Source organism: Falco rusticolus, chromosome 2, assembly GCF_015220075.1.
Source record: "Falco rusticolus isolate bFalRus1 chromosome 2, bFalRus1.pri, whole genome shotgun sequence".
NCBI classification, from domain to species: Eukaryota; Metazoa; Chordata; class Aves; order Falconiformes; family Falconidae; genus Falco; species Falco rusticolus.
The window spans coordinates 29,144,397-29,167,457 of NC_051188.1; the positions used below are offsets into that span (position 1 = coordinate 29,144,397).

The 23,061-nt window shown below is 40.2% G+C and overlaps 1 protein-coding gene across 1 annotated transcript in view; it reads left to right on the plus strand.

The window, feature by feature from the left end:
- Positions 1 to 22,682, plus strand: part of LOC119142688 (copper-transporting ATPase 2-like) — a 33,721-nt gene extending 11,039 nt beyond the window's left edge. The window contains 17 exon segments of the mRNA XM_037375891.1: positions 821 to 982; positions 2,426 to 2,502; positions 2,867 to 3,041; positions 3,606 to 3,839; positions 4,024 to 4,115; positions 4,255 to 4,382; positions 5,514 to 5,668; positions 5,863 to 5,997; positions 6,732 to 6,926; positions 8,367 to 8,549; positions 10,077 to 10,275; positions 11,640 to 11,786; positions 13,095 to 13,237; positions 15,630 to 15,833; positions 15,941 to 16,058; positions 16,850 to 16,952; positions 18,433 to 22,682. Coding sequence (XP_037231788.1) covers positions 821 to 982; positions 2,426 to 2,502; positions 2,867 to 3,041; positions 3,606 to 3,839; positions 4,024 to 4,115; positions 4,255 to 4,382; positions 5,514 to 5,668; positions 5,863 to 5,997; positions 6,732 to 6,926; positions 8,367 to 8,549; positions 10,077 to 10,275; positions 11,640 to 11,786; positions 13,095 to 13,237; positions 15,630 to 15,833; positions 15,941 to 16,058; positions 16,850 to 16,952; positions 18,433 to 18,697 — 2,715 coding nt within the window. The 3' untranslated portion in view covers positions 18,698 to 22,682.
- The last annotated feature ends 379 nt before the right edge of the window (positions 22,683 to 23,061 follow it).

Sequence of the window (23,061 nt, forward strand, 5' to 3'; positions counted from 1 at the left end):
GAAGAGTAATTTACTTGCAAATGCTTTTGTTTAAGTAGTTGCAGCTTCAGCAAGTCAGTTCTGGCTGGTGACACTATTTTTTCTTAACAGCTGAAAAGACAAAATCAATTCATCTCAGAAGAACCTGTCCAAAGGCAGTGAAATAAAACCTGATATTTGTATATATAGAATAGACTTAGCAAGAAGAAATGAAACAGAACTTTTCTGTGACTTCAGTCAACAGTACAGACTCTGAGCAACTGAGAACATATCACCAAATGTGTGTTGATAATGCCTGGGGCTTTGTACAGAGGTCTGAGAACTTTGGGTAAAATTAATAATTTTTTTATATGAAGGACAGATTCTTCACAAATCTGTTTCTGTTCTCTGATATACCCACTAAAAGTCAGATAACAACAGTCTGCAGCTGTACTAATAGATCAGAAAGTGAGAACCTACTTACTGAAGCCACAGGAAAATTTAAGTGAGATGAAGTCATACATGCAGAGATTGAGTTTGCCGATGTTAATATAGCTGTTGATAGAACTGTATTAGCTATACCTTAATACAATGTACAAGTGCTGCTATACAAATATATAGCTGTGATTATAACTGCTGGTTACATAATTTTTTAATTAAAGTGGACAGTTATGTTCTCAGCTTTGTTTCATTTAAGACAGCTCTATAAAATCTTGATGCTGAGGCTGTGGGTCAGTATCAGCAGCGCCTGAATAGTCATTAGCACCTTTGTGACAGTGGGAAGCCTTGTCTAAAATTCATCCACAAATATTGGGTGAATGTGGGGGACCGCTAACTGTACCTAAATTTGTCTTTTCTTTAGATCACAGGGATGACTTGTGCTTCTTGTGTTCACAATATTGAATCCAAACTCATGAGAACAAATGGCATATTCTACGCCTCAGTTGCACTTGCTACTTGCAAAGCTCACATCCAGTTTGATCCTGAAATTACTGGACCTCGAGATATTATTAAAATTATTGAGGTAGGCTTTAGAAAATTATGTATGAGCAGTTCTAAGGTGAAGTTAAAAAGGAAATAAAGGAGCTGGTATTTGAGAGCTCTCACCGACTTTTGCAGATGCCATAGTTATTGCCATATGTTTTTATGCTCTTGTGGTGAAGCTGTTCTACTCCACAGTAGTGCATATTCTCCCAGGTTGTTACTTTAAAACCACACCCTAAAAACTACAAAAAAGAAACCTTTTTTATTTATATCTGATAAAAGTGTCATATATTAATTCCTTGCAGTTCTGTGTGGAATCATGTGTCTCTGATGTCCAGTCATTTCAGTGAAGTGTTGATACTTCAGAAAAAAAATTACCACTTTCTCTTGCCAGTGAAAGAGGTCGTAAAAGAAGTTTTGCAACAGCTCATACCACAAGTATTACACATCTCTGTATATGCTGGCATTTATTCCCGCATCAATTCAAAGAAGAACTTTTTAAACGGAAAGCTTGTGATACAGCCACTAAAAGAAAACTATCCTGGCTTACCAGTAACCACACAGATCATAAAATCTGCCATTATCATAGCCTGGGTGTGGACAAAACTTTTTGCTTCTCTGCCCCACCAGAAGGGAAGAGAACTTACTCTATGAGGCACATGCAGTGAGTGGTCAGGAGGACAGCAGAGACTGTTCGCCTTTCATGTTCTAGAGTATTTACTCAGAAAAAAAGCTCCTAGACCACAGAACTGATGCAGCAGTAGTGGTTAACGTGTTAACTAGTACACTGTTCAGGCTGGCATAGTATTTCCGTAAAGTATATTTTGCCACAGGAGCATCTCATGATGCAGGTACAGTTTAAATGTATTGTGCTTGCAAGTGTGCTTTGGGTTTTTTTGTGGCTTTTGACTTTTGGTGGGGGCCTTGTTCTGGCGCAGTAACTCACTGAAGCATCTGTCAAAACAGGCTTGTTGCTTGTCTTTGTTTCTGGGATGCTTTGCACTGTGGTTTGTTGTTTTACAGGTTTAAACTGATTCTAGTCATTTTGATTTTCAGCTTCAGGTGTATCTACTCACCTGTAGTGTTAAGGAGATGCTTGCAAGGTTGACTAGCCCAGTGCCTTGTTATGTTTTACTTTCCCTTGTGGTATTTCCCATCTCTCATACTTATTCCAGTGGAGATGAAGGGGCATTAATTTTCCTTGAGGAGAAGGGCAGCAGGCAGTGTCCTGGGACACTTACTGCATCTATACATTGTGTCCATGTACCCATAGCAGAAATCCTTTGCAGTCCACATTTTGAGTACTGTCTGAAATATCCTCTCATGTTGGCAGAATCTAAAAATAAATAAGAAGTTAACATTTATTAAATATGGAACAGTGTCCTTTTCTGACATTTCTCATAGAAGTAGTGTAATTTAAGTATAAATAATCTTGTTAATTTAATCCAAACTAACTCATCTTCCCTCCCCTTTCAATAAAAAGGAAATTGGCTTTCATGCTTCTGTGGCTAGAAGAGTTCCAAATGCACATAACCTGGATCATAAAAAGGAAATACAGCAGTAAGTATTTCTGTTTCTCTCTCACTAATGAACATGTATAGATCATCTGTTGTAACTCATCTTGCCCCTCACTCTTCCCAGATAATTTAGCTTATCCTGTGTAAAGTATATTCAATTTTACGATTTGCCATTTGATTCAAGTACTTTTATTACTCTCATTAATTTCAGTTTTCAACTGATAGAAGTCTATACAGTTAAACATGTAGGAGACACAGAAACTGTCCCCAAATGTTGTATCTTTCCAAAATATCCCAAAGCTGTGTGTACAGTACTAATAGCTCAAGCTGTACACTGTGAGCACACTGTTTGGCCTGGGTACTGCTGGGTGTATGACAGTTGGGGATTTACAGCTTCTACTTTTCAGGTGGAGGAAGTCTTTCTTGTGCAGCCTACTGTTTGGTATCCCTGTCTTAATCCTAATGATTTATATGCTAATACCCAATGGTGAGCACCATGGGTCTATGGTGCTGGAACAGAACCTCATTCCTGGATTATCTATTTTAAATCTTCTCTTCTTTGTCCTGTGCACGTTTGTTCAGGTATGTCCACAGTACTTCCTAGGGGTTTGCTTTCTGTTCTGTAAACTCATGTGATAAAGAGAAAAGACTGGAAAAGTTTAGTGGATTAGGCTTGCTCTCTTGTCTGTACCACCTACACAGAATAAAGAGACGTTTTTCTGCAGGTTTTCCATTCTGTAATTGCTCACAGGACTTACTCCTGCCAAAGCTGCATCAGGTAGTTTTCCAAGTGGGGAAGGTAGTGTTAAAATGAAGAAATACCTGATCAGCTGCAAACTAATTGGGTAGCATAGGCAAATCTTTTCAACTTCTGTGCCTTGTTTACTTTTCATTGCTGAGGAAAAGGATGATATTTAGCTGGCAGAGTTGTTTTGAGAATGGGGAAGGGAAAGTGAGAGGATGACAATGGAGTCAGCCTCCTAGTAGACCACTCAACTGAAGTTATAGCAATATAAAATTTGCATGGGACAGTAATGCTTTCCCTTATATACTACATATTTATAATTCTGCTATAGGCAGCATCATGTACTCTCTGCTTTCACTGCTGTAATCTTAATGTGCGTCTGTCCATGCTTACATCAACAGTTTCTTGGTGGATGGTATTTTTATGTACAAGCTTACAAATCACTGAAGCACAAGACAGCCAATATGGATGTGCTCATCGTACTGGCCACGACGATTGCTTATGTGTATTCGTGTGTGATCCTGGTGGTAGCGATAATTGAAAAGGCAGAGAAAAGCCCTGTCACTTTCTTTGACACTCCTCCGATGCTGTTCGTGTTCATTGCCCTTGGGAGATGGCTGGAACACATAGCAAAGGTAACACATCTTCACACTAATTGTGTATTTGTGATGGAAGTAGAATAGAACTATTCAGAGGAATTTTGAGTCAGACGTTTATGATGTAGCCTGTATTATAGAAGGTCATTTAGTTCATTGGGTTAAGTGGACATCAGCATTTATCTATCTTAATATATCTTACACACTCTTCTCTGTTTCTTAGAGTAAGACCTCAGAAGCTCTTGCTAAACTTATATCTCTACAAGCCACAGAAGCCACTGTGGTGACTCTTGGACCTGACCACTCTATCACCAGGTATATATTTATGAACAAAAACCCCTTCAGCCTGCCTGGGTGCACAGACTAGGCTTGTTACAGTTAATGTGAAAGCGTGATTATTCTTTTGAAGCTACCGGTGTAAACAATGTGTCTGTTCTACTTGTGTCTTTTGCAGTGAGGAGCAGGTAGCTGTTGAACTGGTTCAAAGGGGTGATATCGTAAAGGTTGTTCCTGGTGGAAAGTTCCCGGTAGATGGAAAGGTCATTGAAGGCAGTTCTATGGCAGATGAGTCTCTTATTACTGGTAACTTCCCTTACACAAAGAAATGACATTTTCTAGAACTCTTTCTTACAAGGAAAGAGGGCAGACCCAACCCAAAAGCTGCAGTCTGAATAAACTCCCACCTTAATGGATGCTGTGCCTAGCCTTCTTGAGCTCGAATCCAAATCCTGCAGCTTGCACACACCCTAAAAAGCTGAAGAATTTCTGCTCAGTTTGGTCACCTTCACTAATGTACTGATGGGATGGATAGAGTTTAAACACCATTATTCTGGAGATCTGGTGGGAGTTTCCCCTGGAATGTATTTGTGGAGATGGTACCTTCTCAGAAATAATATCTAAAGGGCAATGGGGAAATATTGCTGAGATGTTGGGTGTACATGCATGGGCACCAAACAGGGCTTCTGACAGTGATCTCCCAGTGAGCAAGGAGAGGGAAAGAGAGCCTCGCAACTTGATGCTCATTAAGGGTCATGAGACTTTTTCACAGCTTCTGAAATTTTCAATTAATTTTGTAAATATAATAAGAATTTCCTGCATCATGCAATTCTCAGAAGTAAGGTAAAGGATATAAAAACTTTACATTGGCATTGGCATACTTGTTTTAGTTATGTATATACTTTGCTTGGGAAACAGGGACGCCCTTAGCTTAAGAGAACCAGTCATTATCACTAACTCTAAAAAGAGAGAAAATAAAGATTCTGTTGAGCTAGTGTTTTTGGAGAGGCAGCATGAGAACAGGAGCTTTGCCACAGAGACAACTTCTCTAGTCTTTGAAAACTGAGGGAGGTGGAAATAAATTGTTCAAACTCCAAAGGCTATGCAAAGTGTTAATTGGAGAAATTCCTAGAAGCTGCTTTTACAACCAGTTTGCTCCTGGCCCTTTTGAGGGATGGCATACTGGAGAGTTAGGACCAAGAAAACAGCATTTGCTTTGAAACTAAACCTAGGAAGTTGTTTGTAGAAGTACGAGACCACTTACATATGTCTTCACTAGACAGAGATACACAGTATGTGATTTCTGGTCGTGCATACCCGTTAGCATTTCAAGTTAGCATACTGATTTTGCTACCAAAAAAATGAGCTGTGTGCTAATGGACTATGTTCACTGCTATTAGGGGTATTGGCTCATTTATTCTTACCTTTTCTTTCTAGGGGAAGCTATGCCAGTCACTAAAAAGCCTGGGAGCACAGTGATTGCTGGTTCTATAAATGCACATGGCTCAGTTCTTGTTAACGCAACCCATGTTGGTAACGATACCACCCTGGCACAAATTGTGAAATTGGTGGAAGAAGCTCAAATGTCAAAGGTAAAAATAATAGAAAAGAAAACCTTAGTCCCATATTTTGATTAAATAAGGAAAAGAATCTATATTTTGATATATTTACTGGTTCAGGAAACTGTTTTTTTCCAGACTTCTAAAAAGAATCAGATTATAATGAACTCTGCATATTTATGTGTCTTGATCATAAACATGAAAATACCTGTTTTTCTTTTTTATAGGCACCCATCCAGCAACTGGCAGATAAGTTTAGTGGATATTTTGTTCCATTTATCATCATCATTTCAACAGTGACATTGCTAGTGTGGATCACAATTGGTTTTATAAATTTTGATGTTATTAAAAAATATTTTCCTGTAAGTAATTTCATTAAGAGCTGGATTTTGGTGTTAGGATACCTTCCAGTGTAATTAACATACCATCTGTGGGTTTGATGTTGCAACCTGGCAAATACTTTTGTACAATGTGGTGTTTTCTACACAGAGCAGATAATTACACTAATTAAAATCTATCTGCAGGTATAAATATACCTTTGCATTTACCCCTTAGTTCTGAATGGGTTTTCTACAAACAAATTATTGGCAGTCTTTCTGGACTAAAAATGTTCTATAGCTGCATGGCAAGGAGCTGAACCATTCCTATCATGGCTGAAATATTTCTGGACAACCTTGTTCCTGATGGCAGATAGTGATTTTGGCTTTAGAAAGAAGATGAGCTTCTGTTATCTTCAGGATGTGTATTTGCTGTGCTCAGCAGCTGTGGGGATCTGTGTGCCTGGGAGTAGGGTTCTCCCTTGCTAAGCTATGAAGGAAATGTCAACAAGTTATATTGTCATCCGGCAGCCTGAGAGCAGAGTCAAGTATATGTGTGCCTGAGCAGCAAAAAATCCAGAAAATACTGCCATAAACAATTCATAACATTGACCTTTCTCTACCATTACAGTAACAATAATAGATTGCTTTCCTATACGGGAGGTTTCCAGGTAAATGTTTTTTGAAATGGCTATGGTTGATTGTACATCTGTGTTATCTTCTATCAGCAATCATCCATCTCTTCCTTTCTTTTTTTTCCCCCTTCCCTTTTCTTGCAGAATCAGAACAAACACATTTCAAAAGCTGAACTAATACTGAGATTTGCGTTTCAAACCTCGATCACTGTGCTGAGCATTGCATGCCCCTGTTCTTTAGGCTTGGCTACCCCCACAGCTGTGATGGTGGGCACAGGAGTTGCTGCGCAGAATGGTATTCTCATCAAAGGTGGAAAACCCCTGGAAATGGCACACAAGGTTAATAGTTTATTCTGTACTTTGGTAGCTTACCCAGCTGTTGCTACATGATATATAATTTCCCAGAAAGTCATGCTGGTGGAGAGAAAGACTGCAGGATGTTGTTTGGGTTTTTTTCTGCTGGTTGCTGCTCATTAGGTAAAGAAGACAAATCTGACCTTCTTTCTTCATAGTCACAGCAAAGTGTTGAGTGAGACTGCTAATTTTCTGCATGACCTCAGAGGTTTCTGACTTCTGTGCTTTCATTACCTTTTCTGCAAAAAAGCCCAATAATCCAGTGTTTTCCTTCTTTCTTCAGAGGAATGTTGTGAAATGTTCATGATCCGTAGCTTAAAATGTAGTATGTAAGAGAAAAAAAGAAAGATTTGAAGTTAGTTTAGTGTATAGAAAAAAGATGGGAGGGAGGCAGAAAAAGCCCTTCAAAGACAGAAAAGAGATGAAAAGAGAAGGAGGAAATCTGAGAAGGAACAGGTTTGACATATTCACAGCCAGTGAAAAGAATATGAGTTTAAACCATGCTATGGTAGACTGGATTAGACATACGCAGAACCTTTCAAGTGAAAAGAGTGGTAAGAATAAATTAAACAGACTGGTAATTCATGTTCTTACTGTACGTTATAAAGCATAAACCAGAACTTTTTCCAAGGCTCTGCAAAAACAAAAAAGTTACTACTAATTAGTGTCAGAACTTTCTACCTTTTGAATTTAAGTGAGGCTACCGTCAGGGCCTGGAAAATGAGGTGACCTGTTGGATTCTGCAAGGTCAATGGGCTGGAAGAGCTGGGAATGGAAATAGTGCCTACTTTATTCATTTTTTTTGGTTCTTGTGTTTCTCTGTGCTGTGTTTATTTTTAGGATTAGAATTGACTTGGTTTGGGTTTCAGTGTATGTGGGGGTGTGTTTTCTGGTTCATTCCCGATTCCTCAAGACCTTTTGGGCTGGCTAACAAGCGATTGAAGATTTTGGTGAATAACATGAGGCTGGTTTTGGTTAGGTTGTTTTTTCTGGAACCTGTGGCAGCTTCTTGTACTCTTCCTACCTGCTCTGTCACCAAATAACTTCCTGAGTCCTCTTTCTTCAGCGCTATTGTTAATTGTTCAGAACAGCATTTGCAAAAGCCATCCTTGCATCATATCCCTTGTGGTAAAAGTGATTGAAGTGCCATTACGTGAGTCCTGCATGTGAATACATACACAAAGGACAGTACAAGTCCTGCAATGACTCTGTTGTCTGAGATCCTGATATAGGTATGGGATGGTGAAAGCAGGTGAAACCACCTGCTCTACAGACAGTTCAAAGTACATACAGGAATCCCTACTTTTGTAGGTTTATTATGTCTTGGTGTGGATATAGTCACCTCATTACTAAGGTCTTGCCTGTATTTATGTGCCTCCCTATGCTTGCAGGGCTTAGGCAGTAGCTCTGGTTTATTTCTTGCAGATCAAGACTGTGATGTTTGATAAAACTGGGACCATCACCTGTGGAGTTCCTAAAGTCATGAGAGTGCTTTTGCTGGGAGACATGGCTGTGCTCTCTCTGAAGAAGGTACTAGCAGTGGTTGGCACTGCAGAAGCCAGCAGCGAGCATCCTTTAGGAGTGGCAGTCACTAAATACTGCAAAGAGGTACTTAGCCTTCCTGTTTCATCTGAGTCCTGAAGGGATCTGTGCAAATGCAGCAATGTTGCAGAAAAAAAGCAAGTCCCTGAGGGACAGGCCTGCCTGAAAAATAATAGGCTGGAAAGCTGGGAGATTTTATGATTGTGCATCTTAGTCTGGACAATTCTAACCTTTGCTTTTCTGGTAAGCTGTGGATTTCTCAAGCAAGATCCTAAAAATTTTTTCCTGAACTAGTGGGAAAATTCAGGTTTGTGGAATATGTGCAGGAGGGATACTTATGCTTCCGATAGCATTGTGAAGCAAATGTGTGTGGTGACATTTCACGTTACCTGACTCTAGTCTCTTCTGTTAGTCACTTGCTTATCTGAATAGATGAGTCAAAAAGCTTTAAACTGTGATATTTGTGAGTTTCACAAATGAATTAATAGATCACTCAAATTTTTGCAGATTTTGCAAATGCTTAAAGGTCATTTATGTGTTGCATGTGTTCCTCAAGTGTTTCAGGAAGAATGAAAGCACAAATAGTAACCAAAATAGGAAGCGTGGTTTAAATAAACAATTTATTTCTGCTAAGACTAGTAATTAATTGATTCATGGAAAAATTCATTGGCAAGAACATATCAAATTTATTAGTGGTAGATCTTTCAGTGGTGAAATTTAGAAGCTAACATATAAATGTAGAAGTAAAAAAAGAGTATGGGTAATGACTCCGTTGCCTTTGTCGTATTTTACATTTTCTGGTTACAGATTTGTCTTAGTATACTGCTGTAGTCATCCCATGCACTAGTTATTACTGGATCTGGCTTATATTAATTGCAATGCTATACCGTCTGCTAATATTCTTACCACGTGCCTTATCATCCCTGTATTGTAATAAGGTTACTGAAAGGTACATGTAATTCCAATTTCCAAAGACAACCCAGAATAACTTGTTTATAAATTATTATTTTCTCCATTCTTTCTGTAACTCAGGGTCCTGGTAATCCCTTTTCTCATCTTGAAGGTACTCACTGGCTTCTCTCTCTAATTCAACAGAAAGACCCAGTTTCCTTATCATCCAGCCAGATCACTCCAGGAATTAGATACAGCTTTTCACTATACTTTTACATATATATATATATAAAAGGCCCGATCCCCCACAGCCAGTTGTCTGTGAGGTTAGTTAGGATTTGCATCTTTTCAGAAGCTGTATGGTTTATCGTTCAGTATTTCTCATTAGTTCCTAGTCTTGGCTGAGGCCATGAACCACCAATGTAACTGCTTTGTTTTTGAACTGCCAGGAATAGCTGTCCTTTATGGTTTTCTGGTGCTAGGGCTGTGATCTGTATGGCTGTCCCTTTCTAGGAGTCTGAACCACAGCATGTCCAGAACATCCTTATTTTTAGTTCTGTGCTACTGATACTCCATGCTGCTTTTCAGTCAGTCGGTCATTGTCAAGAAGAGGAATGAAGCCTCTTTTCAGCAGGAGTTATCTAATATTTATACCCCATGTGGGCAGCACAGACTGATGATGGACTCTGGTTATGTCCACAGGAGCTTGGCACTCAGAGCCTGGGATACTGCACCGACTTCCAGGCAGTCCCAGGCTGTGGCATCAGCTGCAAAGTTGGAGGTGTTGAGGCTGTCCTGGGCATGGCTGAGGAGGGTCTCAGTAAGCTGGACGCTAACAGGAGCAGGGACAGCAGTGCTCCTCTGGGAGATAAGGTGCTGATCACGCTCTTGGAATCACATGGTATGTCTGCCCCTGAAGTGACCGCCAGTCACAATGTGAGAGCTAATGAATCAACAGTCCTGACCCCTGTAAAACAATCCTACCAGACTAGGAACAACAGAAAGGTGGATATATGGCAGGAGGAGGCAAAGAACGTGGTGGACAAAAATGTGCCTTAACAAAAATGGAAGCTCTCTGTTTCCCCTATTCTTGATACTCTTGATCTCTCTGCAATTCAGAAATCTAAATAACAATTTAAATGCTACTGTGATGGGTACTCAGAAAGTCCTTACAATACATAGACAATAAGGCATACACAGCAATGTCCTTTTTGTGTAGAATGGTCCAGCAGAGAGCAAAGTTTGCCAGTTAGCATTATCTCCCCATTTAGAGCAGTCACCTTTAACATATGTTGTCTTACTGCAACTTCTTATATCCTACCCTTTAGTTCCCTATTAATTGGACCTCTTGTTTTCTGTTCATATATCTCTCAAGGCACTTAATCAAAAAGAAAATCTATTCAGCAGATGCACAATAAAGCATGTTACATCTGCAAACCAAGTTTCAGTGCCTGATGTTTTTTGATTAGGCCAATACATTTGTTTTTGTTTCAGGGTCTGTGGAAGCCACTTTGCTCTTTTGTAGTGTAGGAGAGAAAGAAAAAGTATTTAAAGCCATCCTTAAGAAGCTCATCAGTTCTCTTCAGAAGGCTGTGGCTCTCCTGACCTTTTTGAGAAAGCTATTAGAAGAATTAAATAGAATAAGAACTTTAATCATCACAACTGTGCCATTTGTAAATGGTGTTAATGTAATATTTTTCTCATCTGCCTTATACAGCTCTTGTGAAGTTGGATTGAATATATAATGAGGTGTTTTACAAACTGTTTCATTCTTCGTTAGAACAAAACTACTTTTTTCTTGCCAGAAATAGCCTTTATATGTGAAAGAAGTCATTAGTTGTGAGAACAAAGCAGCATGGCATTTATGAAATGTGCATACTGCATTTATTCAGAAAAACAATGCCAACTAGCAAAGGCAAATACAGGCAGATACTTCCATTAAGTATGTTAGTTCATGATGCAGTTCTGTTTATAAACAGGCACAGATTGAGTCTTGAAGGAGAAAAGTTTTATGAGGCTGTCTTCAGGTAGTGCCTATGCGTTTGTGTTTGGCCATGACAGCAGCACATCAGCAAGACTAATTCTGTTTGTGTCTTGGTGTGAGCATTGCCAGTCTTGAACACACATACACAAAAAAATTTTAGGAAAACATCTTCAGAATAACTTTCTATAGCTGATGAAGCCAGACATTGTCCTCCTCAAACACTTCTGGCTTGTGTTCACTATTTTTGAGTTGCTCATTTTTCTTTTTGTCTGTGCACAAAGGTCCATCAGCTTCTCATACATACTCGGTGTTGATTGGAAATCGTGAGTGGATGCGACGCAATGGCTTGCATATTGCAAATGACGTGAATGATGCAATGACAGACCATGAAACGAAAGGACAGACTGCCATACTAGTGGCTATAGATGGTAACTGCTGTTCTTTGGAGTGACTTAGGAAATTGTCAGTTGATCCAACCATGGAACTTAAAAAGAAACTCTGGAGCAATTGATCAGTGACTTAGTGTCAAGAAACTACTGATCTCTTAGTGCAGAACTGCTTGTGAACTGCAAAGTATCAAGGTGTTCTTAAAAGAAGCCTTCACCTCAGAACACTGTTCATAAGATTTTGTTGGGCAGTTTTTAATTTAACTATTTATTTCTGGACTTCCTGTTGTCTAGGTCTGTTGCTCAGAAAAGCAGTGCTAGTGCAGTGATATGTCCCATCCTGATTTTACATCACGTAAGGATCAGAGGCCAACCTATTGCATCACTGACTTCAAAACATTTCATGAATAAACATGATGATTCATTAGATCATTCAAGTATAATAGATTTGACTAAAAGAGTTTTGCCAAAGGGGTTCTGTTCTGTGCTGTACAGAAAAAGATCCCAGACAATACCTCAACATGAGAAACTGCTGTAATGGTGATATATTACCAGTGCATTTGTGGTCTTGAAGTGAGGTCTCTGGTTCAATTACTGAATAAATAGACTTGGTGCTCCTAGAGAGCAATTTTGAGAGGCATTTGCATGCCTTGGCCTGGGCTCCATCATCAGTCCAGTAATATCGAATGCTCTTAACATGAAAGTAAGGGCTTTGATGTACAACTGGTGTTCCTATCACTGTTAATGATAGCAAATAGAGATACAGGGGTACGAAACCTACCTAAGTCCTTTGAAAAGGTAACATGCACTGATAAACCAATGTGAGATTTTCATAAGTCACATGAAAGACATGTGGATGCACCTTTGAGTCACTATGTTGGAAGGCAGCTGCAACACTTTTGTATGGAAGTAATTAATTGTAATAGAGATCCAACCCTGAAAGATTAGGAGACATAATTCCAGATACTTTATATACTTCCTTCTGGAGGAATGTCTTCAACATGTGACCTGGACACAATTATCCAAACTTTCTCTAGCCCGCTATTGTATTTGTCTGTACCATAAAAGCTAGAAGTCAGGCATGTGTAAAAGCTACCCTCCTCCCCTTCCTCCTGGTCCCTAAACATCAAAGGTGTTTGTTGTTTGACCTGAAGCAGATAAGTGTGAAAAGTTTGTGTGTGTGTGTAAGAAAGAGACCATAACTTAGAAAACTGTAGACAGTTGTTCAGGTTTATGAGTGTCAATTTTACCCAGAATGTGGGCACATGGTGTGATGGAGGGAAGTCCTGTTCTCTCGCTGCCTTTCTGCCTCCCACAGCTCTCTCTAACAGAGGACATTTCTTTGTGTAGGCGTTTTGTGTGGAATGATTGCAATAGCAGACACCGTCAAGCAGGAGGCAGCCCTTGCTGTGCACACGCTGAAAAACATGGGAATAGATGTGGTGCTGATAACCGGGGACAACAGAAAAACTGCAAAAGCCATTGCTACTCAGGTATCTGCTTCTTTACATTTTTTAAAAAATACATAATGATGTTCTAAAACTCTGCTTACTGCAGTGAATTTGGGGCAGGAAATCAGAGTTTCACTCAATGCATTAAATGAAGACTAGCTTTTCTTGGTCTGAGGCCAGTGGCTACCTCAAGATCCCACTGAAGACAAGCAGTCAGTACTTCTTCAGAGGTACAGAGGTTCTTGCAGTAATTAATCTGTTGCTGAACTGAAGCCTCCTGCTTTCCTTCACTGAAGGGCAGTCATGTTTGGTTAGTGATGAAGGAAATTTGCTTTAAGGTCCAGTCCTGTTCCCTACAAGGTAAGTGGGGATTTGTCATTAAGGGCAACAGTAATAACAGTAAGAATGGTTAAGAAGCATAGCAGTCTAAAAGATGTTGGGTTTACATGAGATTTCCTTGATCTCAAACTCTAAATGTTGCTTGAAAGGCAAAGCCAAAATCTCACTCCACCTTGCTACATTTCTACTCTCTCCACCTTAGTTTTTCTCTTTCCCTTTTGCATCAATCTGCTTCTAATCTACTGTATGCTACCTCGCTTTCCTCAGATATCTCACCACACAGCTAACTCAGCCAGCACTGTGGTATGCATGTTCTTGCATGTTGTGAGGTCTGTTTTTTAAATCAGTGTGATGCTTTAATCCTTCTATTTTATTTCACGCTTTCACTTTTGTGTTCAGTTGTGGTAAAGTGCTTTCCTACTCAACTTTGTTAAGAGAAATCTTCAGAAACAAGCTTTTATTTATGGTTCCAGGCACTCAGGTGAAGTTTTCCAGCAAGCTTAGTCTGTGCCAACCTATATTTTCATTGAATTTTTGGCACTTACTTTCTTTCCAATGGAAAAATAGTAAGCCAGTCCTAAAAACTTTCAAAAATGTTACTTTTTCAAAGGTTAAAAGAGAGCTCTTACCTTGTGTAGTGAAAAGCTGATCTCTGCCTGCTGAGGCAGCCAAACCAGGAGCATTATGCCAGCCCTCTTCTGTACACCACCAGTGCTAAAGCCATTGGTAACAACTCCTTATAAGTTGAGATGCGGATGGGTAGAAGTGTTTAGGCAGCCATCTGCTTGATCTTCATAGTCTCCTTGAGACTTGGACATACTTGGCATTTCTGCATACTGCAACTGCCTGATCATATGGGGTTCCTGTGTTGCATTATCTGCTTGAGAGCAGGCAGGCCCCACAGAGGGATCTGGGCAGGGTGGACTGATGGTCTGAGGCCAGTTGTATGAGGTTCAACAAGGCTCAGTGCCAGGTCCTGCACTTGCATCACACAACAACACAGCACTACAGGCGTCGGGCACAGTGGCTGGGAAGCTGCTTGGTGGGAAAGGACCTGGGGATGCTGGTCGACAGCCGCCGGCTGGACATGGGCCAGCAGTGTGCCCAGACAGCCAAGAAGGCCAACAGCATCCTGGCTTCTATCAGGAACAGTGTGGCCAGCAGGGCAAGTGAAGTGATTGTGCCCCTGTGCTGGGCACTGGTGAGGCCACACCTCGAACCCTGTGTTCAGTGTTGGGCCCCTCACTGCAAGACAGACACTGAGGTGCTGGAGCGTGTCCAGAGACGGGCAGCGGAGCTGGCGAAGGGTCTGGAGCACAAGTCTGGTGAGGAGCGGCTGAGGGAACTGGGGCTGTTCGGCCTGGAGAGGAGGAGGCTCAGGGCAGACCTTACTGCTTTCTTTTCTTACTGCCTGAAAGGGGGGGGGGTGTAGTGAGGTGGGGGTTGGTCTCTTCTCCCAAGTAAAAAATGATAGGATGAGAGGAAACAGTCTCAAGTTGCACCAGGGGAGTTTTAGGTTAGATATTAAGAAAAATTTCTTCACCGAAAGGGTTGTCAAGTGCTGGAACAGGCTGCCCAGGGAAGTGGTTTAATTACCATCCCTGGACATATTTAAAAGATGTGTAAATGTGGTGCTTGGGGACATGGTTTAGTGATGGACTTGGCAGTGCTGGGTTAATGGCTGGACTCAATGATCTCAAAGTCTTTTCCAACCCAAAAAATTCTGTGATTCTATGGTTTCACTGAAAAATTTTCATGCTTCAAGCAGCATGATTAGCTGAAAGCTGGCTTCTTAATCATCAAACCTTTCTTACCAGGGCAGTAGAGCTGTAGAAGCAATGTGGGGCATGATGCTAATGACAGAACATGGTTTGCCAACACCTCTGCAGTAAAGACGGAAGGGGCTGTAATCAGTCCCTTTCTTATGCCAAAGACATGTTGCTTTTCAGCTTCCTGTGTAGATTGCAAGTGTTGTCTCCAGTGGAATTGGTTTAGTTGGCCTTCCTTTGCTTCTCCTTCACCCAGAATAGCAAATGGCTCTTCCTTTCAGCATGAAGCATATCACCAACTGGATATGTTTTTTCTTTGTACATAGGTTGGGATCAAAAAAGTCTTTGCTGAGGTTCTTCCTTCTCACAAGGTTGCAAAGGTCCAGGAGCTCCAAAATGGGAAGAGGAAGGTTGCAATGGTTGGTGATGGAGTCAACGATTCCCCTGCACTAGCCAGGGCCGACGTTGGAATTGCAATTGGAACGGGCACCGACGTTGCCATTGAAGCAGCAGATGTTGTTCTTATCCGAGTGAGCACTAGTTTTGACCTGTCCTATTTTATCACTGACGCTCCTCTTTTTGGTTTGTTTTCTGAAGACTGCATGTGGAAAACTTTCAATGCTCTTCTGTCTTGCAGAATGACTTGCTGGATGTAGTTGCCAGTATTCACTTATCAAAGAGAACAGTTCGAAGAATACGGATAAATCTGATTCTTGCCTTAATTTATAATCTGCTTGGAATACCCATAGCAGCAGGTATGTGACTGCCAGAGCTCAGCTTGTTGAAGACAGCAGCACCGTTGAGCTCTGTGGTGCATCCTACAGGATCTCCTGCTCAAGGAACCAAATAGAGGTTCCTAGAGTAGTTAAAACTTAGCAGGAGGAGGACAGAATAAATACGTTCTCTTTTTTTTGTTTGTTTGTTTTTCATGTTGTAGAAAAAAAATCTTTGTTTCCCAAATTTTAAACTCTTAGGAAAAAGTTCTCATACAATGAAATTAAAACCATGCTCTTATTTCTCATAGCGGTACTTGGGGATTAGTTTCTTTATATTCAAAGCCAGCTCTAATCAGAGATACTATCTGACTTCTGGGTGCTCCCTCTTTTATTCACCCTGAATCACACATTTTCTCTTCTACTTCTTGCATTCTCTGTTTCTGTCAGACATCTTCTCATGCTCCAGATTCCTCCTTAAAACTTACTTCAAGCATTCTTTCTTTATGAGTAACTTCTCTGTCCTTTGCCTGGACTATTGCCTTGTCTTTCTGTTGCTTTTGCTTTGTTTCATATGTGCAGAATAGCTGAAGGGGACAAACAGTCTTACCTTGTGGCCGCAGTCTTGTAACTGAACTGGTGCTAAGGTCATCCCTTGCAACAGAAGGGTAATTTTAAAATAAGTAAGTAAATATGTATCGATCTAGCCGTGTTTATGGAGATCTCCACAGGTCATGTTGCAGAACTGCCAGTCTGTTCTATGATGTGCAGGGACAGAAATGTCTGTATCGGGACAGGCAGCTCTAGCTCATGCCCGTATGTTTTTTTGCTAGGTGTGTTCATGCCTGTTGGCCTTGTGCTTCAGCCTTGGATGGGATCAGCTGCAATGGCAGCTTCTTCTGTGTCTGTCGTGCTGTCTTCCCTGCAGCTGAAATGGCAAGTTGTCTTACACTAATCAGCTGGGGACCCTTAGGTAGCTCTGCTGCTGGGACTCAAGTGAGAAGTTACTTTGGGCTTTGTGTACCTAAAAGTACCTGACAGTCCTGTAATGTAGCATTGTTCTGTCTAATCCTTGGCTCCAAAGAGACATGTGTCACTATCATGAACAGACCTGGAGTAAGACAGTACTGAGCATTCTTTAACTAGCAGCTGAAAGTGTAACTGGATGCCACTGTGTTGGAGATGTAATTCAATACCAAGGGAGGTAATGATCAACACTGGGTTTGCTGTGAATATCAAGTGAACAAATCATTCAAAATCTAGATTTGTACATGGTTTTATTTTTTGTCTATTTAACTTGGCCAGAGAGAAAGAGAGCAGCAGTGTATTTATACTTTTGCACCTTACTGTAGATAAAGTATCTTACTCTATTTTTTTGGAAGTGAACCAGTTTCTGAACTGTAGCAAGATTTTTCAAATTGATAGACTCGCAGAATGCTTTGGGTTGGAAGGGATGTTAATTTCATTGATTTCTTTAGGCTAGATTTTTTGGGCGCCCTTTTTGGATGCAGTTACAGTGGGCCTGTTTTTAACAGCATTGTGAGCAAACAACTTTCAAAAATAAGACTCTTTACGGTGTCTGAAATTAGTCCAAACCTTCACGTGTTCCTACAGCACCTGGGGTCTTCTGTAGTGTCGTGTAATTTATAGTATAGCGTAGTACGGTATGGTATAAATTATTATATAGGAATTCTGTTGCTGCATTATGTTTCTTATCCTGCAAATGCTCAGTGAGACCACAATCTAGAATGAAAACTACACATGTGCTTATGTTTGTTTGCAGAATCAGCCCTACCACTATAGAATTTTCATCCTAAGAACTTTCTGTGTGTAGTTATGCAAAGGATGAGAAATTTCTGAGAAGGGATTCCTTTATTCTTCAATCATTTTGATCTTCTGCTGATTACATTAAGTATCAGACACAATCATGGTTAGATATTGAGAACCCCCCAAAACATACTTGGCTTCAGACTTATGGAAGCTGTATTCCAGTATAACCTGTAGGCCAGTAATCTTTCTTGAAGCTTTACATCAGCTGAATAGAACTTCAGATTCCAAAGAACACGATAATACATGTATGTGAAGAAGACCATGCATACTTGCCCTTGCTGGGCTTTTTTTGACCTAGAATACATTGAATGGGTCATCAAGTCCATTCCCCTGCAACTGTCTGCTATGAACCCTTTCATAATTCATAATTCAGCAAACTCATATTTTTTCTTAAAGAACATCACTTTGAGAATCCTTCTCTTTTACTACTGAGATGTCTTAGTGCAATGGGACCAGTACTCTCAGTCATTAACATTGTGTCTGAAGTGCAGGTAACATTTAGGTTATCAGAAGTTTCAGAGTTGTTCTAATGCCAAAGACACTTCTGCACATCAGTTCCAAACATCTTTTCTCTTTTTCCTCTTAGTTACAAGAAGCCAAACACAGAAAGTTATGAAGCACAAGCTCAAGGCCGCATGAAGCCACTTACTCCTTCCCAAATCAGTGTTCATATTGGAATGGATGATAGGAGGAGGGATTCATCCAGATCAGCTCCTTTGGATCAGATTAGCCAAGTGTCTCTCTCTTCCTTGACTTCAGACAAGCTACCGAGATGTAATGGTTTTGTTGAGGAGGAAGGGGACAAGTGGTCATTGCTCATGAATGGAGGAGATGAAGAACAGTACATCTGAAGCACTGTATTTTTAGTACTGGAGGAAATATTCCTCCTCACTAGGGGTGGGAGGGACCGACACTTCATCAAGAGTTTCAGGCCTCTAAGTGAAAACTTTCCTTCAGCTCATAAAGCAATTGCAACTCAGCTCAGTGCTGGGTTGTATGGACTGTGGTTTTTTTTCAGGTCACCAGTTATTTCTAGTCACAGAAAGAATCTGTGACTTTATAATTAACTGGCTCCTTTGCACACAGCAATTAGTGACATAATGTAAAATTGTAATTTTACATTATGTCTAAAAATGCTGCTGTCTTCTGGACTGTTTGCTGGGCATCAAATTTCATACTTTTCACTCTTTCTAACTTTACTCTTTTAAAAGCACATGAAACAAAAGCATTTTCAGAGCCGCCAAATACCGTTCTCTGTCTCCAAGTGAAAATAGCCATGGCACAAGAAGCTCTGTGGTCAGAAGTTTTATTTTTACACAGAATCCTAACTAGTCATGTCACTGTGAGAGCATTTTGTATTTAGGATTCATGTGCATGTCCTTGGACCAAAAAAGCTTCAGTGTTTCACTGACTATAATTCTCTGACAGCTCTCTTTCAATGCTTTTTACTTGCTTTCAGATATCACATCCTTCTGATGCACATTTCCATTGCTAAACTTGTTCTGTGATTCCCACTGCACTCCTAGATTTTATCTTTTGCTCCATATCAGCTGTTTTCCCCCTCTTTTTTTTTGTGCAAGATATCTTCTATGAGTTACTTATGTTTATAGATATTTCTGTTTTGGAAAAACTCTGTTAAGTCACCAGGAACTTTTCTGTTCCTATTGATGCCCACAGAGGCAGAGCAATTCCTGGTTCAAGTTAGCATATCATTTTCCTGTGGATACCTTGCAGGACCCCATGAAGCTCCTGACAGTTGGGCAGTTATCTGTGTCTTCCTTCTAGCAGAGTGAAGAATTTATGCCAGTGTGAACAAAGGTGGTACTTGCCATGGTGTGACTGAGAACAGAACTAGCACTGGTGTGACTCCAGCATGGCTGAATGGAATGAGTTTGTTGCATAAGTTAAACCCAGGTTGATGGCTGCTTAAAATGGAGCCAAAAGTTTAAATGGTAAAGGTAGAAAAACAGCCTTAAAATGTGGGGCTTCTCTTTGCTACCATATAAATAGCCTTTTCTGATGACAGAGGACCTGAACTAAGAATATTTGTAATAGCTTAACATTTGATGTCAATTTGTTTTGAATTGTTTTAAATTTTCCTCTTTGCTCGAGTTTAATGAGAACCAGGGTTCTTCACTTTAACATCTTTACCAAAGCTTGCAGTAACTTTATCACTGTGAATGTCAATTTCTTCCCTTAACACCTTTTAGAATCACGGCAGTAGGAATCAATGACTTTGGTGCACTGAACCCAATCCTGGGGTGCTGTGTTGCTCAGCTGTAGGACTCTGAACTAAGAAGACCAGAGTTTTATAGTCTAATCTAAAAAGTAAAAGAAGAGGACTTACCATGCTAAACAATGTGACATAACCACTTACTTTCAATAACTCAAATATAGAGCTGCTTCCAGTATGGGTTCAAATCCTGCTCTTCCTAATGTGAAAATGAAAAACAAGTCAGAGGGGAAAAGAATTGTGCTGAAAGCATTGGGCAGATCTTCCTATTATCTCTTCCTCTTAGTATTAACTTGAGCTCTCCTTAGTAATCATTGACGGCACTGTCTTAAAAATAATGACAAATCAGTTTTAAAATGGATAAAATCTCTTTATATGTGTGGAGACTACTTTCACAGCACACACACTTTTCAAACATGTGGTAGGTGCCTACACATGTCCCTGTGAGGAAGATGGTTTATTGTTTCACTGTTGTATGTTTTCTTACCCGTGCTTACAGTAAAACTACTGTGTTAAAAAACAAAACCCCCAAAACCAACCAAGCAAACAAATAACTTTGTGTCTTTGTTTTTCTTTTTTTCAGAGGGATACAGAAAAAAAAAAAAAAGACTGTAAGCAGTGATTGTTGGATTGCAGGATACATATGATACATATGCACAAGAGATTTTGTGACTGCTTTGTGATCTATTTCAGGCAGGATATATAACAGGGGGAAAGGAGTGTTGAGGCACACAATATACAATTGTATATTGAGGTACGTGAGGTTGCAAGCATGTTGAAAGGTGAAATTAGGATTCAAAATCGTCTTGAGAATTTGGGCAGAACAGACAAGTTTTGCAAACAGGAAAGGGGAATAGAGGTCAGCTTGGCAGAAAAAGGTCAGGTAGTTGGCTGGCATTTCATTTTGTGAGCCATTATAACAACATAGTGATGCTGAAAAATGAACAGAAACATTAAGATGTATAAAGACTATATCACAGAATAATTTAGGTTGGAAAAGACCTTTCATATCATCCTTATGACGTGAAATACTTCTTTCTGTTCAGCTCTGAAGAGGCATCGGCTGAAGTATCAGGTCTAGTATTGTGTGTCATACTTGTTAGGATAAACCAGAGGCAGTTCAGAGAAGAGCAGAGATTTAACAGAAATCTAGAGAACATAAGTACATGAGAATGAGAAATACAAGAAAATCGAAGGAGTTTGAGTAGGTTTGCCTACAGAATACTCAAAGGAAATACAAGTCTCCAAACAAAGAGAACAATTTATTCCTTTCATGTTTTCAGTGTCTTTTGTGTTCGTGGTGGCTAGAACAAGAAAGAATAGGCTTATTGAATCAAAGAATATTTTAGATTAGTCGCTAGGGAGGAACCATGTAACAGGAAAGATTGTGGAGCGCTGGAAGAGATTGCTGAGGGGGGTTCTTCAGATGCGTGTGGCAATCAGGCACGTACCTGATGAAAATGTGTTAGCTAAAGGTGAATCCTGCCTTGGGGCAGATGACTGTCCTGGACAATCTCCTGACCTTCTCTCCTGCCAGGCTTTCTCTTCTTTCTGTGAACATACTGTGAACTGGAAAATTACTGGAGTAGAGGACTGATCGCAATATCCTGCTCTCAAGAGGTGCCAAAGTACTGGAAGAAAGATCAGCTTTGACTTTGTTTAATAACTCAAAAGGAACTAGAAAATACGTTAAGCTTTCCTAACTATATTTGCATAATGTCTTAGACCGTAAACTGCTGTGAAACTTGCATAAATGCCTAAAGGAAGTTGGAATAACTACAGATAGTCAAGAAAAAGAAATCTAAGTGTAGTGCTGACACTTGTGATCGTGTGCTCTTGTTAAACTGTTGAGCTTGAGCTGACTCGCTGGAGGGGCATATGAGGTGGAGGACAGCATCTGCATTTCTGTGTAACATAATTATGAGCTTTCCTTATCTTCACTAGGACCATCCGCCTGTGGAGCCTCTGGCAGAGTGAAGTGCTGGCCTGTGGCTGGGGCTCCTCTGTGCTGTGATCCCAGTCCAGTAAAAGGGCTGGAGGAAAGCGCCCAAGAGGACGGGCTCTTGGGGTAATCCCTAAGCTCAGTGCCCTGGCTGCTCGCCAGTGCACCATGCTTCTCCGTTTTCCCATGACTATTTAGATGGATTAGACAGTGTGGAGGAGCTTTTTAAATCCCAGTTTTGGTCTTAGGCATCTACATTCTGGATGTTCTCCCAACGTGACTCAGTCATTGCTGATCTGACTCTACATGTTGATATATCTGATGATTTAAATGGGATGTCTAGTTGTTTTGCCCTGGGAAAAGTTCATGAGTCTTTTTCTGTAACTTTTTTCTTTAACGAACACAGAAGATGTCTAAGGAATCAGATCTTTTAATTTGGCTTTCATGTTATTTTTAGTGCAATAGCTAAGGAGCAGTGTTTCCTGTGAAGCTTTTCAACTGTTTTCCTTCTCATGCTATAGTTTTGCCATAAAATTTTTTGGTGCCCTAGGTTCACAGGAAATAAATTATTCCATTTAATTTCCTCCTCCCTCCCCCCTTTTTCAAGCAAATTAACTGTCTGATTTCTATCCAAGCTGATTACAACCTTTCTCTGACTAAATATTCTTCCAAAGATTGTATTTTCTCTGAATGCACTTGCCTGTGAAGAAAACAAGTGAGTAGGTGGTGAAATTATACAATGGTGTACAGGGATGGGAAATCAGATAATACCAAAATGCTGGATTTAATTTCCTCTACTAAGATGCCAACAGCAAGCGTGTTGGTTTTCAGTGGAAAATCGTTTGAGAGTCACAACAAAAGAAGTGGTGAAGCGCAAAGCATCCTGTTCACATGTGAGTTTCAGACAGGCACAAATGTGGGAGAAGGCAGGTTAATTCCTTTCCTTGTCTCAAATTAAAAGCACCCAGACTTTGCGGGCAAGCACGGCCCATCCACAGACTCTCCATGTAATGATCTGATTTTCATGATTTGTTTATCTT